Raw genomic sequence first — 15,735 nt, 5'->3', positions numbered from 1 at the left:
TAATGAATTATTATTAATATTATTATTATTGAGGTGACAGGAGAAATACAATTTATTGTAACCTAAAATATAATCATAAATGTTTTAAAAGTCAATAGTTACCACTTATTTTGACAGTACGAAAGAAATATATCGTTAAACAAACGAAATATGCCCACTCTGATTCGTTATTTTTGAAAATAAAATTTAGCCTTGGTAGTACCGTCTTGGGTCTTCTTTCATCATTTAATTTATAGAATTAATGTAAAATAAAAAGTATTCCTTTTCTACAAACTTACATTTTCCTACTTATTGAAGTATATCATTATTAAAATATATTTGAAGAATATATCAAGACAATCAATGAAAAATTCTTTCAAGTATTTTTCTATAATATATGTGTTACTTCAAATACTATTATAATGCACCATTATTATTATGGCGATGACAGAAGAAGCACAATTTATTATAATCTAAAATATTATAATAAATGTTTTAAAACTCAGCAATCACTCGAAAGAAATACATAAGACAAAAAGAAACATGCTTACTCTGATTCGTTATTTTCGAAAATGACTTCGCCTCGTTGTTCTTCGTACTCTTTGCCGGCCTTGGCAGTACCATCTTCGGTGTGATAGGGAAGGATGACCCGTCCCCTGGCACCTGAACACCGTACCACTTTCAAGTTATACGTCCCCACACTCTCCACCAGTTCGTGGTTTTGCCCCTCGAATTTAAATAAACCCCCGTGGTCGTCATCCAAGATGATGACGGTGGCCAGCATGGGCGAACCGAGAGTTCCCGGCGGTTGTACCGCGCACAGACGCACGTAGAAATGTTCATCCGGCTCGAAGACGTCATCGTCGATCACCTCCAGGGTAATGCGCTTCTCCTTCTCGCCCGACAGAAACTGGAGGGTACCCTTGACTTTGACGTAGTCGCTACCTGCCTGGGCGGTACCGTCCTCGGTCGTGTAGTCGACCGCTAGGGGAACGTCGATGTTTCCACTGCGGACCACGGTGATCTCAAACTGTCCGCAACTCTCCAAGACGGTGTACTTCGACGGATCGAAGAAGACCTTCGCGCCGCTTTGGGAGAATTCAGTGACGCCACTTTCTCTTTGCAGCTCGGCTTTAACCTCGCTCAAGTCGCTCTGAGCGCGCTCTGATATCCTGCGCATCAAGTCTCCGCTGCCCATCAACTTCCTGGTGGCCTGGATACGGTAGAACGCTCTAGATTTGGGGCCTTTATTGAGAAGGATCTCGTGAGCCATCTTCTCCAGCACGTCGATGTCGGTGTGTGGATGCTGCTGGCGCAGTTCCTTGAGCGTGGTTATGTATTCCTGCTTGATGTCCTCGTGAACGTCGTCGAGGACCAGCAGCTCAGTATTGACCATCTCCATGTTGTCGGCGCCCTCCGCTTGCACGATCACCCCGCGCCTATTCATCCGATAATCTTTCTTGATGAACCTGTGAATCTTCCTGTCGGCCGCGTAAGCCGTTATAACAGTGGCCGGGAAGAAGGAGAAGGTGACGAGGCCCTCCCATATCTCGACCACTCCCGGCGAGAAAAAACATAGGATGAGATAGAGCCAGACGTAGGCAAACACCGACCACGAAGCGGTCACGAAGAAGACGCCCAGGTGCTTGATCTTTCGCACCTCCCCCTTTGGTATCACGGAGACGCATATAGCGATGATGACCAGGAGGTTGTAGGCGGCGGAGCCGACGATGGTACCGGGTCCCAGCTCGCCCGCGGTGAAGTTCCTCGCGTAGATCTCGATCACCGACAGCAAAATCTCGGGAGCGCTCGATCCCAACGCCATCAGGGTCAGATTAGCCACTGTCTCGTTCCAGAGGCGGACGACGACGATCTGCTTGTCGCCGTTGGGTTTCCGGATGGACACTTCGCGTTCCTGTGACGTGATCACCTCGATGGCGGCCATGAAACGATCGGAAACGATGGAGACGCCGATGAATAGGAACGCCATGAACAGGAAGTAGACGACGCCGCGGCCAACCTTGTCTGCGAGGGAGACATCGTGCAGCGGCTGCCAGCACGGTATCACCAGGCCGTCGGTGCAGCGGATCTCGGACGCGTTGTGGCCATCCCCCATCGCGTTCACGTCGTGCTTAACGAGGAGCCGCGAACACACCGCCGCATGCCATGAAATCGACGGCCGTCGAGACGGAACTACGGGAGAGATGGGGACGGCGGCGGTGGCGTCGGGCCCTCGCAAGACTGGCGCAAGTCTGTCCGACGGAATAATCCGACTAAAGTAGGATGAACCAGTGCTCGTCGCTATTCCATAGATAATAATAAAATATTCTAAAACATAATTGACTTCAAAAAATGAATAAGGAAGGAGCAAAAAATTAGATTTGTTTTGTTGGTAATTTAATTTTGTGTATATAACACAAAATTATATTACTATTTTTGTATTTTTTGGGCTTGGCACCGACTTCAAACTGATTAGTTGGTTGTAGTTAAAATAATATTGTAAATAAATAAATAGGTATAGGTAAGTATTAAGCTAAACTGTTTGTATATAACAGGTCAATTTAAAAGTCCCCGGCCTGACACATAAATAAATAAATGTTTTTTAATTAACATCAACCCTCAAAAGATGCGTGTATAAATTTGACAAATGTCGGATCATTACTTTGTCAATTATAGCATTTTGAGTGAAGCAACTTTTGTTTTTGCGAAAATACTGGATAAACTAGAATTTCACATGTTGATAAAATATTGCTTTTTGAAGGGAAAATATACAGTTGAAGCAGAAACTTGGCTTGACGCCGAGTTTCCGGACACTGCCCCAGGAAAATCAACCATCAAGGATTAGCATGTTAAATTTAGACGTAGTGAAATGAGCACAGATGAGCACGGTGAACGCAGTGGACGTCCAAAAGAAGTTGTTACCGACGAAACCATTAAATAAGTCCATAAAATGATTTTAATGACCGTAAATTGAAGTTGAATGAAATAGCAGACACTCCAAAGATATTAACTGAACATTGAAAATTTGGGTATGAGAAAGCTCTGTGCAAAGTGGGTACCGCGCGAGATCACTTTTGACCAAAAACAACGACGAGTTGATGACTCGGAGCAGTTTTTGAAGATAATTAAGAATAATAAACCCGAGTTTTTGCGTCGATCTGTAACAATGGATGAAACGTGGCTCCATCATTTCACTCCGAAGTTCAATCGACAGTCATCCAAGTGCTGCTTCACCAAGACAATGCACTGTGCCACAAGTCAGTGAAAACGAAGGCAAAAATCCATAAATTGGGCTTCGAATTACTTCCTCATCCACCGTATTCTCCAAATCTTGCCCCCAGCAACTATTTTTTGTTCTCAGATCTCAAAAGAATGCTCGCTGGGAAGAAATTTTCGTCGAATGAAGAGGTGATCGCCGAAACTGAGACCTATTTTGAAGCAAAGGACAAATCGTACTACAAAAATGGTATTGAAAAGTTGGAGGGTCGCTATACCCAATGTATACCACCCTTGAAGGGAATTATGTTGAATAAAAAAAATTATTTTGCCAAAAAAATTTGTTTTACTATGGTAGGCCGAGGACTTTTCAATTGACCTGTTAGTAGAATCTAAAATACGTGGAGTAGATAGGTTAAATAAGGTTTTTGTTATATTACTTATTACTGTTATTTACTTATTACAACGATTATTATGTACATATTTTATTTTAAAACGTTTTTTTGTGTTAAAAATCTAAGTTTGATTATTTTTAACTTTTTGGTGAGTTCCTTATTTATTTTTTGAAGTCGGTTCATTTTTTCTAAAATATTTTACTTTTCTCTTTTTAGTGTTAGATATTTACTGAATAAATTACTCAGTTATTTCATTAAGTATTACAGGTGAAATAAGGAGCGCATCAGGCCCCGGGGTCCGCTACTTAGTCTAGGTGATTTGCCAAATGTTCTAACCAAACTAGAAGTTGTTGCCCCCGCCGGGAATCGAGTCCGCGACCTCCGCGTGTGAGTTCTAACCACTACACTATAGAGACAGTTGCCTGCAATATTTCTACGGCTTCTCATGTAATATAGTTTGTGCTAAAAAAGGAAACTGAACGTTACTAAAAACTCCTAAAAAAACCCGGAATGGTATAGCGGTCCGGTCCCTGCTTTCATCATCAGCTTACTTAACTTCAGTGTGTACAATTAGTGTCTGTACGTCCCCATAATATTTAAAGAAATATGATGAAACCCCTTATCGTTGAGGACTTAACTTAGCTTAGCAATAACATTATATACAAATATCTGATTATTTTAGATAAAGAAAATGTGAAAACATTGTACGTCCCTATTATATTTGAGGGTTTCCCTCGATTTCGCCGGAACTTCCATTAACTTTCAATCAACAAAGTATTAATAAATGTAAATTATTCCACTGGACATTATAACAAAGTATCATAACATAAGTAAGATTATTTTCAGAACAGTAACAATTTCAGAACTTCAAATATAACACAAGTATGCATCATCTTTTTTTTTCTTTCATGTTATAAACATAAGTATTAAATAATAAATGTATACATAATAGTAATACATGTTTGTAACATATATTAAAACATAGAATATATGAATGAAACAATTTTTAAATTGATATTTGACTTTAACATCTATATTAAAACAAAAACGAACACAATTAGGTAATTTATTTTTTTATAATTTGGAATTGTGTATTAAAGGAATGCATTTACAATCATTATATTAACTATTAATTTTCAAAACTTAGGTCTATAAAGTAAATAATCAAATAATTGTTACAAGGTTCAAAGAATAAAATGTCCTATAGTTAGATATCTTATCGCATTAGTCATTAAACACCCTAATATTTATTAATGCATTAAAATGTTTACAAATTTACTGTTAATAGATCATAAGTTCCTCTATTTATCCCATGTTTTCAATCTATGCAAATTATGCAATTAGTTTCATTTTAACTCCTGCATATTTTTATTACTTCATTTATGTATTCATATAGTCCTTATCTTTTATTATTACTCACCTAAAATATTTATTACACAAACAATAAATACACTAATTAAAAGAATAATTTCTTTATTTACTTCACTCTTCCATCCCGCTGATGATAGTTCGTCTTTAGTTTGTCTCTAATATGAAAGTGGTTTTTAACTTAGTGTGAAGAAATTTTTTAAATATTCTTACGAAGAAAAATAGGAATTAAAAAGAAAAATTGGACTATTACCAGATATCAATATTGAGAAATATGGTGCAAGTAGAGGGAAAAGTTACACCAGTAAATTTAATAGAGACATTTATTTAGAAAATGAATGGATTTATGGATGTATCAAAAAAAATGCGCTGTACTGTTTTCCTTGCTTAGTTTTTAGTGACGATAAAGCTTGGATGGAAATAGAGTCGCCGATCTGGAACAATCAAGTTTGAAAAAAAGGCAGGAAAACTCCACCGTCATAATTGTATGGAATTTTACATTACTAGTGTCAACTAAGATTACGGACAAATTGGATTCTCCGTATTGAATAAAAATACAGAGACATAATGCAAATATATCAAAGAATAGATATATTTTATACAAAATTATAAATTGCATTATATTTTGTGGAGCGTTTGAAATCATAAAAATGACACTTCCCAGAATCCGAGGATATTTCGTGGATTTAAATATTTTTAGGCTGAACTAGATGCAACTCTAGCTAGATTAATTAATTAAATTTGTATATTTATTGTATATATTATATATATTTAATATTTATATTTAAAGGCACCAGAAAAGAAATACAGAACGACATATTACAGCGTATGTTTAAAGTTTGTCACGAACAGATAATTGAGGAAATTAATAATCCTTCATTTTTTGTTTTTTTAATTATTTAATTAATATAGTGTTACTAGTCGTTTCCGTCTAACCTACAATTTGTCTTTATGATAACTTAAATCTAGGTATCTAACTAGGAGGACCCATCGGCCCTATCTCAGTCTCTGGTGAAATAATGTTTATACATGTCACTGCTGAATTTTTTAATATGTGCACCTCACTACACAACACTACACAAGATCAGATGGTTTGATTCTTTTGAGTCTGTCCTGTTCTGGTGGTATCCAATAGTTGCAATATTTCAATATTCGTATGAGATTGGAGTCTTTCCTCATGCCCCCTTGCAATTCTCTTGATTTCTTGACTGACTGTGGGTATCTGAAGGTCTCGATGTAGTATTTGAGTATTTGATATAGTATTTGAGTGCGTCCATAATACCTCTCAGGACTTTGTTCTGAAAAATTTGTATTTTATTTATGTTACTCTTTGCAGAACATCCCCATAATTGAACTCCGTATGTCCATATAGGTTTCAGTATTTGCTTATATAATAGCAATTTATTATGTACTGATAATTGTGATTTTCTTCCAATTAGACAGTACATTTTCCTATAATTCAATTCCAGTTCTTTTCTTTTCTTCTTTATATGTTCCTTCCAGGGAAGTTTTGCACCGAGATTCATTCCGAGATATTATTTCCATATAACAACGCTAGTTGCTATATGGAATGATAGTATTATTTAATGTTATTGGTGCTTGTACGCTCTGTTTATAGGTGAACTGCACATGTACAGATTTACTTTCATTAATTCTTATTTTCCAGGCTTTTTTCCGATCGCACTTTCACTTTTTCACCAGTCTTTAAAATGTTATTGTTAATAGAGATCTTGCACTTTTGTTTTGACTGACCGTCTCTCCTAACACGTCTTTACTCTGTGAAAGTCAAACGTCGACTGTTCATTTTTAGTGATCATGACGGACCAAAGAATTAATGTTTCTGCAAAATCTCAACTGGTAGTTATTTTTAGTTATATTCATGATCGTGAGCCAATTGAAGGTCCTCAGAACTGCTTAATTCCTGAAAAATATGATGAAAAAACACTTTAAATTAACGTCTACGTTGAACGTTTACGTTAAAGTAGTAAAACAATTTTAAGCATTATAGATCCTTTAATTCGAAATTCGACCAAAAACTGATGGCATAAAGCTATGATGGGGCAGCGGCGATGAGCCTCCAACAGGCAGGCGTTCAAGCATTGATTTTAAAAAAACATCTGCTTCCACAAATGAGCAAGTACGTGTATTTTTTGCAATCTAGAAGAAATTTCGGCCTTTTTGATCATTCACCCCAACAAGTAGAAATGTTGAACAAAATTATGGACAGAAGGATCCCCCACGGCACTCCGACCTCTTGAAACATTAATATATGTCCATTAATGTTATGTACGAAAATAGAAGCCATCTCTAATCTATTACCTGCAATATTAGATTAGTGTTTTGTTAAGAAATGCGTTTACTCTGATATTAATAAGAATTACCTCTGGTACCATGTCTCCTGAACCACATCAATTAATAACAGTCCTTAACCAAGAACAATTTTAATTTTAAGAATCGTTCAGTAACTAGATGGATCAAGAATCAAACAAACTGATGAATGTTAAACTGTATGCCACAGACTTTTTGATCATTAATTTAACCTACCGTTCTTTGAGAAACGTATCCTAGGGTAATTATTATATTTAGATACATATTTATTTATATTATCTGATTGTTATTTATACACTGTTTTATTATACATTTCACTGTTCATTTATACGTCATTATGTTATATTTGAATTGTGTGGATATGATTTGACATTTTTATTTTAATAAATTTGTTTCAAAAATTATATTTTACTTTTTATTTAAATTTTATTGGTGGGTAAAACGTCAAATATTAGTTAGGTGAGACCAGGATGTTATCTGCTATGTCTTGTTTGCATAGTAGACTCTGTTTAAGAAACAATGAAATGTCTTAACAACAAAATATTTTATTTGCAGACGCCTATAATAGAAATTTAAACTAACCAATGAAATTCGCCAAATGACGATCGAAGCACCATCTAGTAAAGGGACGACATGAAACTTTTATCTAGGTTTCCCTATTGAGTTGTCTCTCTATTACTGTATGATTATGAATTGGTTCGTAATGTCATAATAAGTTATATTATGACATTACGTGAAATGTCAAACATGATTGTCATAATAATTTAAATCTATTTAACATATCTAAATTGTTAAAAAAGAAATCAAAGTATGATATTGAAAAAATAAATATAAATAGAAAATAAAATATATAATTTTAGACAATTAAAATGTATCGATAATACAATCGAGTTGACGTTATTGAATTACACTTGACATTACAGCAATGTATGTTATAGATCTATCAATTATGAAAAATGTATAATATATCTGTCTGTTAGACTAGACGAATTTGTTGATACATGTTATGTATTTTATGCATTATTCCTATAAACATTAACGGAAATTATAATAAAAATATTAAACAAAAATATTGAAAGAAGGAGCGTTTATTAAGTTAGCTACCGGCGATTGTATTATTTAATTAATTCATATTACATTTCATAATATAATCTCATTTCATAATTAATAAAATTAAATATCAATAAAATATAAGATATAAATGTATACAACATAATATTGTGATGTATTACATGTTGCATATCTATTTAAATTTCGTTCAAAAATAATTATTGTTACTACTATTTAAAATAATTATTACATCGTTTATTGAAAATTATTCGATTATGCCTGATTATTATAATTATGAAATTAAATATAAACTGTAAAAAATAAAAATTAATTGAATATAAACTTATGTCAGATTAATTATGCTTTTTATCTGGAATTGATCACATCAATAAAAGTATGAGAATATATAGATACAGTATAAAAGGAAGATTTTGTATATCATTAGATATCTAAGATTTAATGAAATAAAAAGTTTTCTTTTTTAACAAATCTACTTTTTACTATGAACGAAAGTATTTTCCTTCCGTTCTTAAAATTTAATATATCAAAATATAATTATGTTCAGATAAAATTACATTCGGCAACCAGGTAATATACAATATTAGATTTTTAAACGATTATTTTCACAATATTGACTATTTGATAAATAAATTACGCCCAAGCCTATTATTTTTATTTTATTTATATTTCCTGAAATCAAAACAAAATAATATTTCAATAATTTATATCTAATATTTAATTATTTGGCCGTAGCTGATAACTGTTGTTTAAATGTCCAAAAATCCAGTATTCTGAGTAGTATACTAATATATACATATATTTTTAAAAAATGCACCACCTGCATTATTTCATAAAACTTAAATCATTACAAATAATAAAATATTGCCTTAAAAAAAAACTTTTTAGGTGTTCCAGAATTCTAATTATTATATAAAAATAGTTCTAATTATATATTAATAAAATAATCATGATATACAGTTTTCATGACTAAATCAGAAATCATATGGTTTGTCTTTACTATAATTATAAAATTAATTTTTCGTTTTCGATTTAAAAACTTGCAAATAAGCATGTAATTACTTCTTAATTGCTAGTAAAATGATTATAAAATAGAAATAAAGTTATTTAATTACTAATATCTAATAATTCAATTGAACTATCTATGTTATTTTAAAGTGAATAAATTAATAGTTCAACAAAATATTATATATTACATAAACGTAACCTTATTAATAAAAATGGAAATTTATTTAATATTAACAAACCGTTATACAAATTATATTATTAAAGCAAAATCAATATCAATTTAAAGAATCCTACGCCACTGGTCTACCAGAAGGTAAATGTACTTCTCTGACCTAATCGTGTTGCATCTCTCTCTAGCTTAGGCAAAAATGCGATAAGACTTGAAAATAGTAAATATGCTACGTTGCCACATGTTGCCAACAAACTACTTTCTCCTTATATTTTTTAATATAATAATAACTATTCTTGCACTGTCTATTATTTTGACAGTAACCCTTTTATTAAAAATAGTGCAGTGTTGAAATAAACTGAAATAGATTAATTTGTCTCGAACCTCAAACAAATTTGGCAACAGGCATGACACATTGTCAACTAACTCCACTACTCTACTTCGTCGTTAACTATTTTTGTCGCCGCCATTTCTCGTTTTGTTGGCGTGGGTTAACTATCTTTGACGTACATAAAAGCATTTAAAATGGTAAGATACATGCTATAACTAACATTTTCTTATTTCTATTTAATTTTAAATATTTTAGCAATCACGAGGTAGATCTGAAAATACAACAAAAGTTTTTGTTGGAAGTTTGCCTGCCGGCGTTACTCCTGATGACCTGCGTAAATTATTTGAACCCTATGGGGCTATAGCTGAATGTGATATATCAAATGGATGTGGATTTTTACACTTAGAAGACAAAGATTTAGCAACCAAAGCTATTACTGAACTCAATGGCACAGAATTTATGGGCGGAAGAATATCAGTTGAGAGGGGCCGCATTAAGCCGCGTAGAGGCAATGGTCCAATGAGGGGCAATAGGGATAGAGGTGGCCCATACCCAAGAGGTGGTGGAAGAGATTTCCGAGGCCCCCCTAGAGGACCTGGTGGATTCGGTGGTCGTGGTTTGTACTTCTACTTATTGTTATTTCTTTTTTATATCCAATAATATATTTTAGACAGATTTAATGGACCCCCTAGTAGAGGTGGATTTGGGGGTCCACCACGCCGTGGTGGTTTCGATGATAGGAGACCCAATAACTCTGTCCCAGTTCCTTATTCTGGTGATAGAGGTTACGATGGAGGATATGGTGCTCCCCCTGCAGGTAATTTCTCAGATAGAGGAGGATATGGGGATGGTCCACGTGGTGGGTACGATGACAGAAGGTATGAAAGTATTTTATTTTTATGTGTAGGTTTATAAAATTATACTTCTTATTAGTAGAGGCGCTCCACCTCCAAGAGCATCAGGGGCCCCAGATCTATTTACACGAAGAGATACTGGCCCTAAACCAATGTAATCTTTTATTCAAAAATATTATTTATAGCATTTAATATTCACCTTATTTTAGGGGTGGAAGTTATGATAATTCTCGTTATGGGGGAAATTCTAATGGTTATGGGCCTGCTGGAGGATATGCTGCTGGCCCACCACCTTCATTTAATGCTGGTATGCAAGGAGGGGCTTATGGTACCAGTTATGGAAATAATGTTGCGTCAGCTGGAGGTTATGGAGACAAGTAAAACATTTTCTTTTTTGTTATGGCTTCATATTGAGTACAACTTTCATTTATAGCAGGGACACTTACGGAGCACCTGTAGCACCTACTGGATATAATCAAGGACCTGCAAGTTATGATACTACTAACTATGGGGCTGTTCAAGGTAGCAGAGGTGGTGGATATGATGTAGGATATCCTCCACTCCCAGCACAGAGAGGGTAAGTGACATTTCTTCTTAAAAATGAATGGACACGAAATTGTATTTTCCTTCATTATAATTATAGATTTTAAAAAAACGTAGGGGTGAAGGTATATTTATTTTAGCCAGTTTCATTATAAGAGTGAATTGATTTGAGAATGGACCTATAGTGCTTCTTTCTCTGGTTTCTTTATGTTACTTGAAATGGGAAAACAAGAGGTTATTATTTTTTTGAGAAAATGGGCTGGTAATATTACATATTTTTCTATAAGGTTATTGTTTTCAGCGTATTTTATTAAATGTAACTTGATTTCTTGGTATATTTGAAACGATCACTTGCTCTTTTCTTTTTTTGTAGTATAGGCGTTTTTTTCTCATCAAGTGATGTAGAGAAAATGAAGGAAGTGTGCACTTTAGGTTTATTTGCGTCTACCCATATTTACATGTGTGCTTTTATTGTAGCTACGGCAGCGGCAGCGGTGGGCCAGGGCCCCGTGGCGGTGCACCCGGAAGACGGTTCTAGATTAAGGGTTCGAAAAGGATTTAAAATAACGTATTGACATGCGCTCTAATTTTACGTCGTCCTGAAAGCGTATATTATAACTAGCAAGCGATACATATATACATATTGATATCTTCAGAGATTGCCTCTTTATACTTTAGTAATAAGGTTCCTTTTTTTGTTTTTCTCTTTCTGATAGTGTACATGTTTTCTGGTTTCTACCAGATTACGAATTGATTTTTGAGCGATCGCCGCATTATGTATAAAAGAATAAGTCCTATTTTCAGTCAGTAAAATGTCGAATAGAAAACATTTCAATAACGATTATTGAAAACTATATTGATACTGTTCGACCTGAAAAACATTGAATATAACTTCTCATTAGCAGTATTGTTTGTGAAGTGTAACGTTTAATATATTTCCGTAAATAATTATGTGTATTGTTTATTTTTGGGATTATATGACTCCACATTAATCCCGCAATTTCTCCAGTAAATGGTTAAACCAATAACTCCTGCCATGGAAAATTACAATCATTTAATAAAGCATATGAAAATAGTCTGAAACTATATATTGTCCTCAATATATACAATTCGTTGGGTTAAACAACACGGATACATAAATTCTAGTTTTACTAATAACTGAATTTAGATTAAACGCGTTTTGAATAAATAGGGACGTCTTCAACGTCGATATTTTTGTATTCTAAATAAGTACAGTTTTGTTTAAGGTTTTAATATAGTTATTTTAATTCAATACGGATAAAAGGAGACCGAAACCTTGGCCTTTATTTGGTGCACCTGTTTTATTCTATGTTCCAAATCTGTAATTTTAAACAAATTGGTGATATTAAAAGTATCTTGCAGCAGTAGTTAATTCTCGAAAAAAGCTTCAGAAAATAGATTCTTAACGCGATGCTAACTAAGATAAGCGTCCTTTATTAAATCATCGTAAGTTAAGATCGCAAAAATTTTGTTCCAATGCTACTTGCGGTATAAAAGTACAGCGCATTAAAACAACATTTAATGCAAAACACAAGATGTGCGCCCAACGCCGAAGAATCCAATGAACGTACTCCCCCTACAGAGCGATCTATTTAAAAGACCTAGCGAATAGTTCAAGAACGGCCCATTGTACAAGTAGATTTTTAGCGCCTACTACTCTACTACGCCTATATTGAACACGCCAGCGTTTGCAACGTCTTTAAGCGCACCCAAGGTATGTCTTCGTTTAAGTTTGTCTTTCTAGACGATTCGATTGATCGGTGGAATCGGCGAAATCAGTTGTGGCATCGTATCGAAGCGTTTAGCTTTTTCGTTAAAATACACTTCATTATTGAACTACTCATTAATTGTTAAAATAAAGGCATATAACATAACAATAACCATACTACATTATAATATTTCTAATAGGTTTCGAGTTCATTTCCCCCTGGGGTAATAAGAAAATGTTAAATAAGGTTTAATTATATGCCTTTGTTTTAAATATTTATTTTAGAATTTTGTTTACAAACTAATATATGATTTATTTGTTTTATAGCACAACTTGAAATACAACCTCCTTGGAATTGTTGATGGAAGTTTCTGTGTAAACAAGACAAAGTGCTATAATCTGCTGGCTCAATGTTCAGATAAAAAAGGTAAACAAACACAAGCATAACTGGCAACTTCATGCTAAAATTGTTAATATTTTTTTTCCAGCATTTATATGTTACTGTGTATGCAAGATTTAATTGTTGTATTAGATTAAGTAATAAACGGATCAAGATGAGTATTTATCAATTTAATTTAATGTCGTTTTCCCCGTCTTGGGTCCATTATATGTTCCCAATATATCCCTAGCTTCATCATCATAATTCTCCATTTCCTCGTTTGCCTCCAGTTCCTGTTCAATCCTTCTTAATTCATTCATAATAGCGATTTGTTCGGCTTGAACGATCATGTCGATAACAGCAGCTTTGGCTTCGTCCTCAACGAACTTGTGCTGTATGAAACATAAAAATATCGAATTATTTTTGTTGTGCTTCGATATATGTGCTAATATTCTAGATCCGAGCAATTAAAATAACAACTATCACTAACCCATTTTTCACGTGCCAGTTGTGTCCTTTTTTCGTTCAGAATATCAAATTCCATGCTATTAACAGTTTCGGTCTGTTGATTATAACGATATTTAAAGAGCCAATGAGCCAAATAATGGATAGGATCTCTTGGTTGGATGGCGGTGATCTCAGCGAGCGCCAGCGTTAGGGGTTTACCCAAGTGTTCCTTTAGATAATTGACATCCTCGGACGACATTTTACTGTAAACAGATTCTTCGGATGGTTCTTAAAAGTAAAATGTATAATAAGCATGTATAACAAGTAAACTGTGTGTTTACCGCTCTGCACATCGTTTTCTTGTAGTGCGGATTTTATTTCTTTCACCATATTAGGATCTAAGTTATCCAATAGTTTTGAATTTTTCGCCTGATTGTATGATATTGCCACGCCCTCTTCATTGATTAGTAGTCCAGGTTGCAAAATTTTCAAACCCCTCTGTTGAAGGAGTTCTAAAAGATAATACTGAAAATTTGAGTAATGTTACAAAACATGTTCCTAACCTTCGAGATATCAAGATAACTTCTCATATTTGAAATCATATTACACATTACAACTTTTACAGTACATTTATTAAAGCAAATACATAAGTTTATTAAGTTAATAAAACACCAACATGCTTATTAAACATAATTAAAGATATATCTTTAAAAGCGCCGATTGTTTTCTGTATGGTACCTGAAATTTTTTCTTCGGGATACAGCATTTTCCAGCCAATGGTTTGTAATTGTGTGTATTTATCAATGTCCGATTTCAATCGCTCTATCTCCGCAGAGAATTTAGACTCATTTATGCTACTCTTGGAATCACCAGACACCGATTTTTCTGCTTCAATAAGAATCAAAAGTTTATTAAAGCCGTTTGACATTTTTTCTAAGTAGTCGTCCATAACTTGTACGGCTCTTTCATATGATTTTTGAGCGTCCTGACGAATAAACGCACTCATTAAATTACTGTTTTTATTTTGCATAAAAAAATAAAATAACTGGGACCATATTTAAATTATTCAACACTTACAATTTTCTGTTCTTTAATACTATCCAATTCGTTCTGATGATCCTCCTCCAATTTAGATAATTCATCAGTGATTTCAACAATTTCAAGGGCAGTTTTTGGGTCTTCCTCTCCTTGTTTCGAAACGTCAATCAGCTTCTGTTGCCTTTCTTTAAGCTTATCAAACTGACCACGAAAATCAAACCTGATTTCATACATTTTATAATTCAATATGTTGGATACTAGTTCTGTTTTTTCCACTATAGATATATGTTGTTCTATACATCTCTTTATATGGTCCAAGTCCTGTACTATTACATCATAAAGGTTTTGGATTTGACTGATATCTCTAAAACAAACGAAGTTAACTCAAGTGGGAAGTCTTGGAACTTCTGTTTTTTTTTAAATCTCTAGACAAACATACTCGGGGATATCAAATTCTTCCTCGATAATTTTCAAGGATAGTAATGAAGAACTCTCATCAAAGCCTTTTTGTATCTCTATCATAAGAGAGATGACTTCGTCGTAAGCACTCATCGTGACAATTTAAGACATTTACCTGTCCAATAATGAAATGATCCTTTCCCTTGTAACAATGGATAATAATTTTGCATCATAGTTTTTTTGCTGGTTGTAGTATCGGATTTGCCGTTTGGTATCTTCAAATTTGGAAATAATTTCATTTTTTACATTGTAAAAAATTTTGGTCATCTGGTTAATTCCTTGAATTTCCATTTTTAATTTTGTTGCTCTATCTTTCGAAAATTTTGATGCCATGGTCAAAAAAAATGACAATGATTAGATATAAATGTCTCCATTATTTTAATGCACGATTAAAATTTTGTGAATAAATTGTAAACAAGAACAA

The 15,735-nt window shown here is 33.9% G+C and overlaps 4 protein-coding genes across 8 annotated transcripts in view; 1 reads left to right on the top strand and 3 right to left on the bottom strand.

Annotated features, from left to right (window-relative positions):
• Nucleotides 1-2,186, bottom strand: part of Calx (sodium/calcium exchanger 3) — a 330,536-nt gene extending 328,350 nt beyond the window's left edge. Inside the window, exon 1 of one of the 2 annotated variants that reach the window (XM_076412607.1) lies at nucleotides 531-2,186. In XM_076412607.1, the coding sequence (XP_076268722.1) occupies nucleotides 531-2,095 (1,565 nt within the window). In that variant the 5' untranslated portion in view covers nucleotides 2,096-2,186. The remainder of the gene's footprint in view (nucleotides 1-530) is intronic. The other variant, XM_076412606.1, reaches the window with a different exon arrangement.
• Nucleotides 2,187-9,916: 7,730 nt separating this feature from the next.
• LOC143201489 (uncharacterized) lies at nucleotides 9,917-13,546 on the top strand. Of its 3 annotated transcripts, XR_013006962.1 has the most exons (8): nucleotides 9,917-10,059; nucleotides 10,118-10,478; nucleotides 10,533-10,740; nucleotides 10,796-10,870; nucleotides 10,926-11,093; nucleotides 11,150-11,293; nucleotides 13,316-13,415; nucleotides 13,477-13,546. XR_013006962.1 is itself a non-coding variant. In XM_076412596.1 (7 exons), the coding sequence occupies exons 1-7, from the start codon at nucleotides 10,057-10,059 to the stop codon at nucleotides 11,795-11,797; spliced, it is 1,017 nt and encodes a 338-aa protein (XP_076268711.1). In that variant the 5' UTR covers nucleotides 9,917-10,056; the 3' UTR covers nucleotides 11,798-12,210. The 3 variants fall into 3 exon arrangements, 2 of the variants coding, with proteins under 2 accessions (XP_076268711.1, XP_076268710.1); XM_076412596.1 differs by lacking the exons at nucleotides 13,316-13,415; nucleotides 13,477-13,546 and adding an exon at nucleotides 11,737-12,210 and having other exon boundaries at nucleotides 10,799-10,870; XM_076412595.1 differs by lacking the exons at nucleotides 13,316-13,415; nucleotides 13,477-13,546 and adding an exon at nucleotides 11,737-12,210.
• On the bottom strand, nucleotides 13,479-14,344 carry LOC143201493 (DPY30 domain-containing protein 1-like). Its single transcript, XM_076412605.1, has 3 exons — nucleotides 14,156-14,344; nucleotides 13,858-14,102; nucleotides 13,479-13,759 (listed from the first exon to the last, which is right to left on the bottom strand). The coding sequence occupies exons 1-3, from the start codon at nucleotides 14,202-14,204 to the stop codon at nucleotides 13,559-13,561; spliced, it is 495 nt and encodes a 164-aa protein (XP_076268720.1). The 5' UTR covers nucleotides 14,205-14,344; the 3' UTR covers nucleotides 13,479-13,558.
• Nucleotides 14,345-14,368: 24 nt separating this feature from the next.
• Nucleotides 14,369-15,718, bottom strand: LOC143201490 (uncharacterized). 2 transcript variants are annotated; one of them, XM_076412599.1, is made up of 3 exons: nucleotides 15,292-15,392; nucleotides 14,892-15,216; nucleotides 14,369-14,799 (listed from the first exon to the last, which is right to left on the bottom strand). In XM_076412599.1, the coding sequence occupies exons 1-3, from the start codon at nucleotides 15,372-15,374 to the stop codon at nucleotides 14,470-14,472; spliced, it is 738 nt and encodes a 245-aa protein (XP_076268714.1). In that variant the 5' UTR covers nucleotides 15,375-15,392; the 3' UTR covers nucleotides 14,369-14,469. The 2 variants fall into 2 exon arrangements, with proteins under 2 accessions (XP_076268714.1, XP_076268713.1); XM_076412598.1 differs by lacking the exon at nucleotides 15,292-15,392 and adding an exon at nucleotides 15,427-15,718 and having other exon boundaries at nucleotides 14,370-14,799.
• Between the last annotated feature and the right edge of the window lie 17 nt (nucleotides 15,719-15,735).

Source organism: Rhynchophorus ferrugineus, unplaced genomic scaffold (assembly GCF_030347505.1).
Source record: "Rhynchophorus ferrugineus isolate W39M unplaced genomic scaffold, kcgeb_rfMv2 rfM8, whole genome shotgun sequence".
Lineage (NCBI taxonomy): Eukaryota > Metazoa > Arthropoda > Insecta > Coleoptera > Curculionidae > Rhynchophorus > Rhynchophorus ferrugineus.
Note: the sequence above shows the minus strand (reverse complement) of the source record. Positions and strands in the feature narration are given on the sequence as shown.

Coding starts and splice junctions, on each gene's coding strand:
- LOC143201489 (XM_076412595.1), top strand. Junction 10,741..10,795: donor GGTGGGTACGATGACAGAAG/GTATGAAAGTAT, acceptor ACTTCTTATTAG/TAGAGGCGCTCCACCTCCAA. Junction 11,094..11,149: donor GCTGGAGGTTATGGAGACAA/GTAAAACATTTT, acceptor TTTCATTTATAG/CAGGGACACTTACGGAGCAC.
- LOC143201490 (XM_076412598.1), bottom strand. CDS start 15,644: ATGGCATCAAAATTTTCGAAAGATAGAGCAACAAAATTAAAAATGGAA. Junction 15,217..15,426: donor ATCATTTCATTATTGGACAG/GTAAATGTCTTA, acceptor CGTTTGTTTTAG/AGATATCAGTCAAATCCAAA. Junction 14,800..14,891: donor GTATTAAAGAACAGAAAATT/GTAAGTGTTGAA, acceptor TTTATTCGTCAG/GACGCTCAAAAATCATATGA.
- LOC143201493 (XM_076412605.1), bottom strand. CDS start 14,204: ATGGTGAAAGAAATAAAATCCGCACTACAAGAAAACGATGTGCAGAGC. Junction 14,103..14,155: donor AGAAAACGATGTGCAGAGCG/GTAAACACACAG, acceptor TTTACTTTTAAG/AACCATCCGAAGAATCTGTT. Junction 13,760..13,857: donor AACTGGCACGTGAAAAATGG/GTTAGTGATAGT, acceptor TGTTTCATACAG/CACAAGTTCGTTGAGGACGA.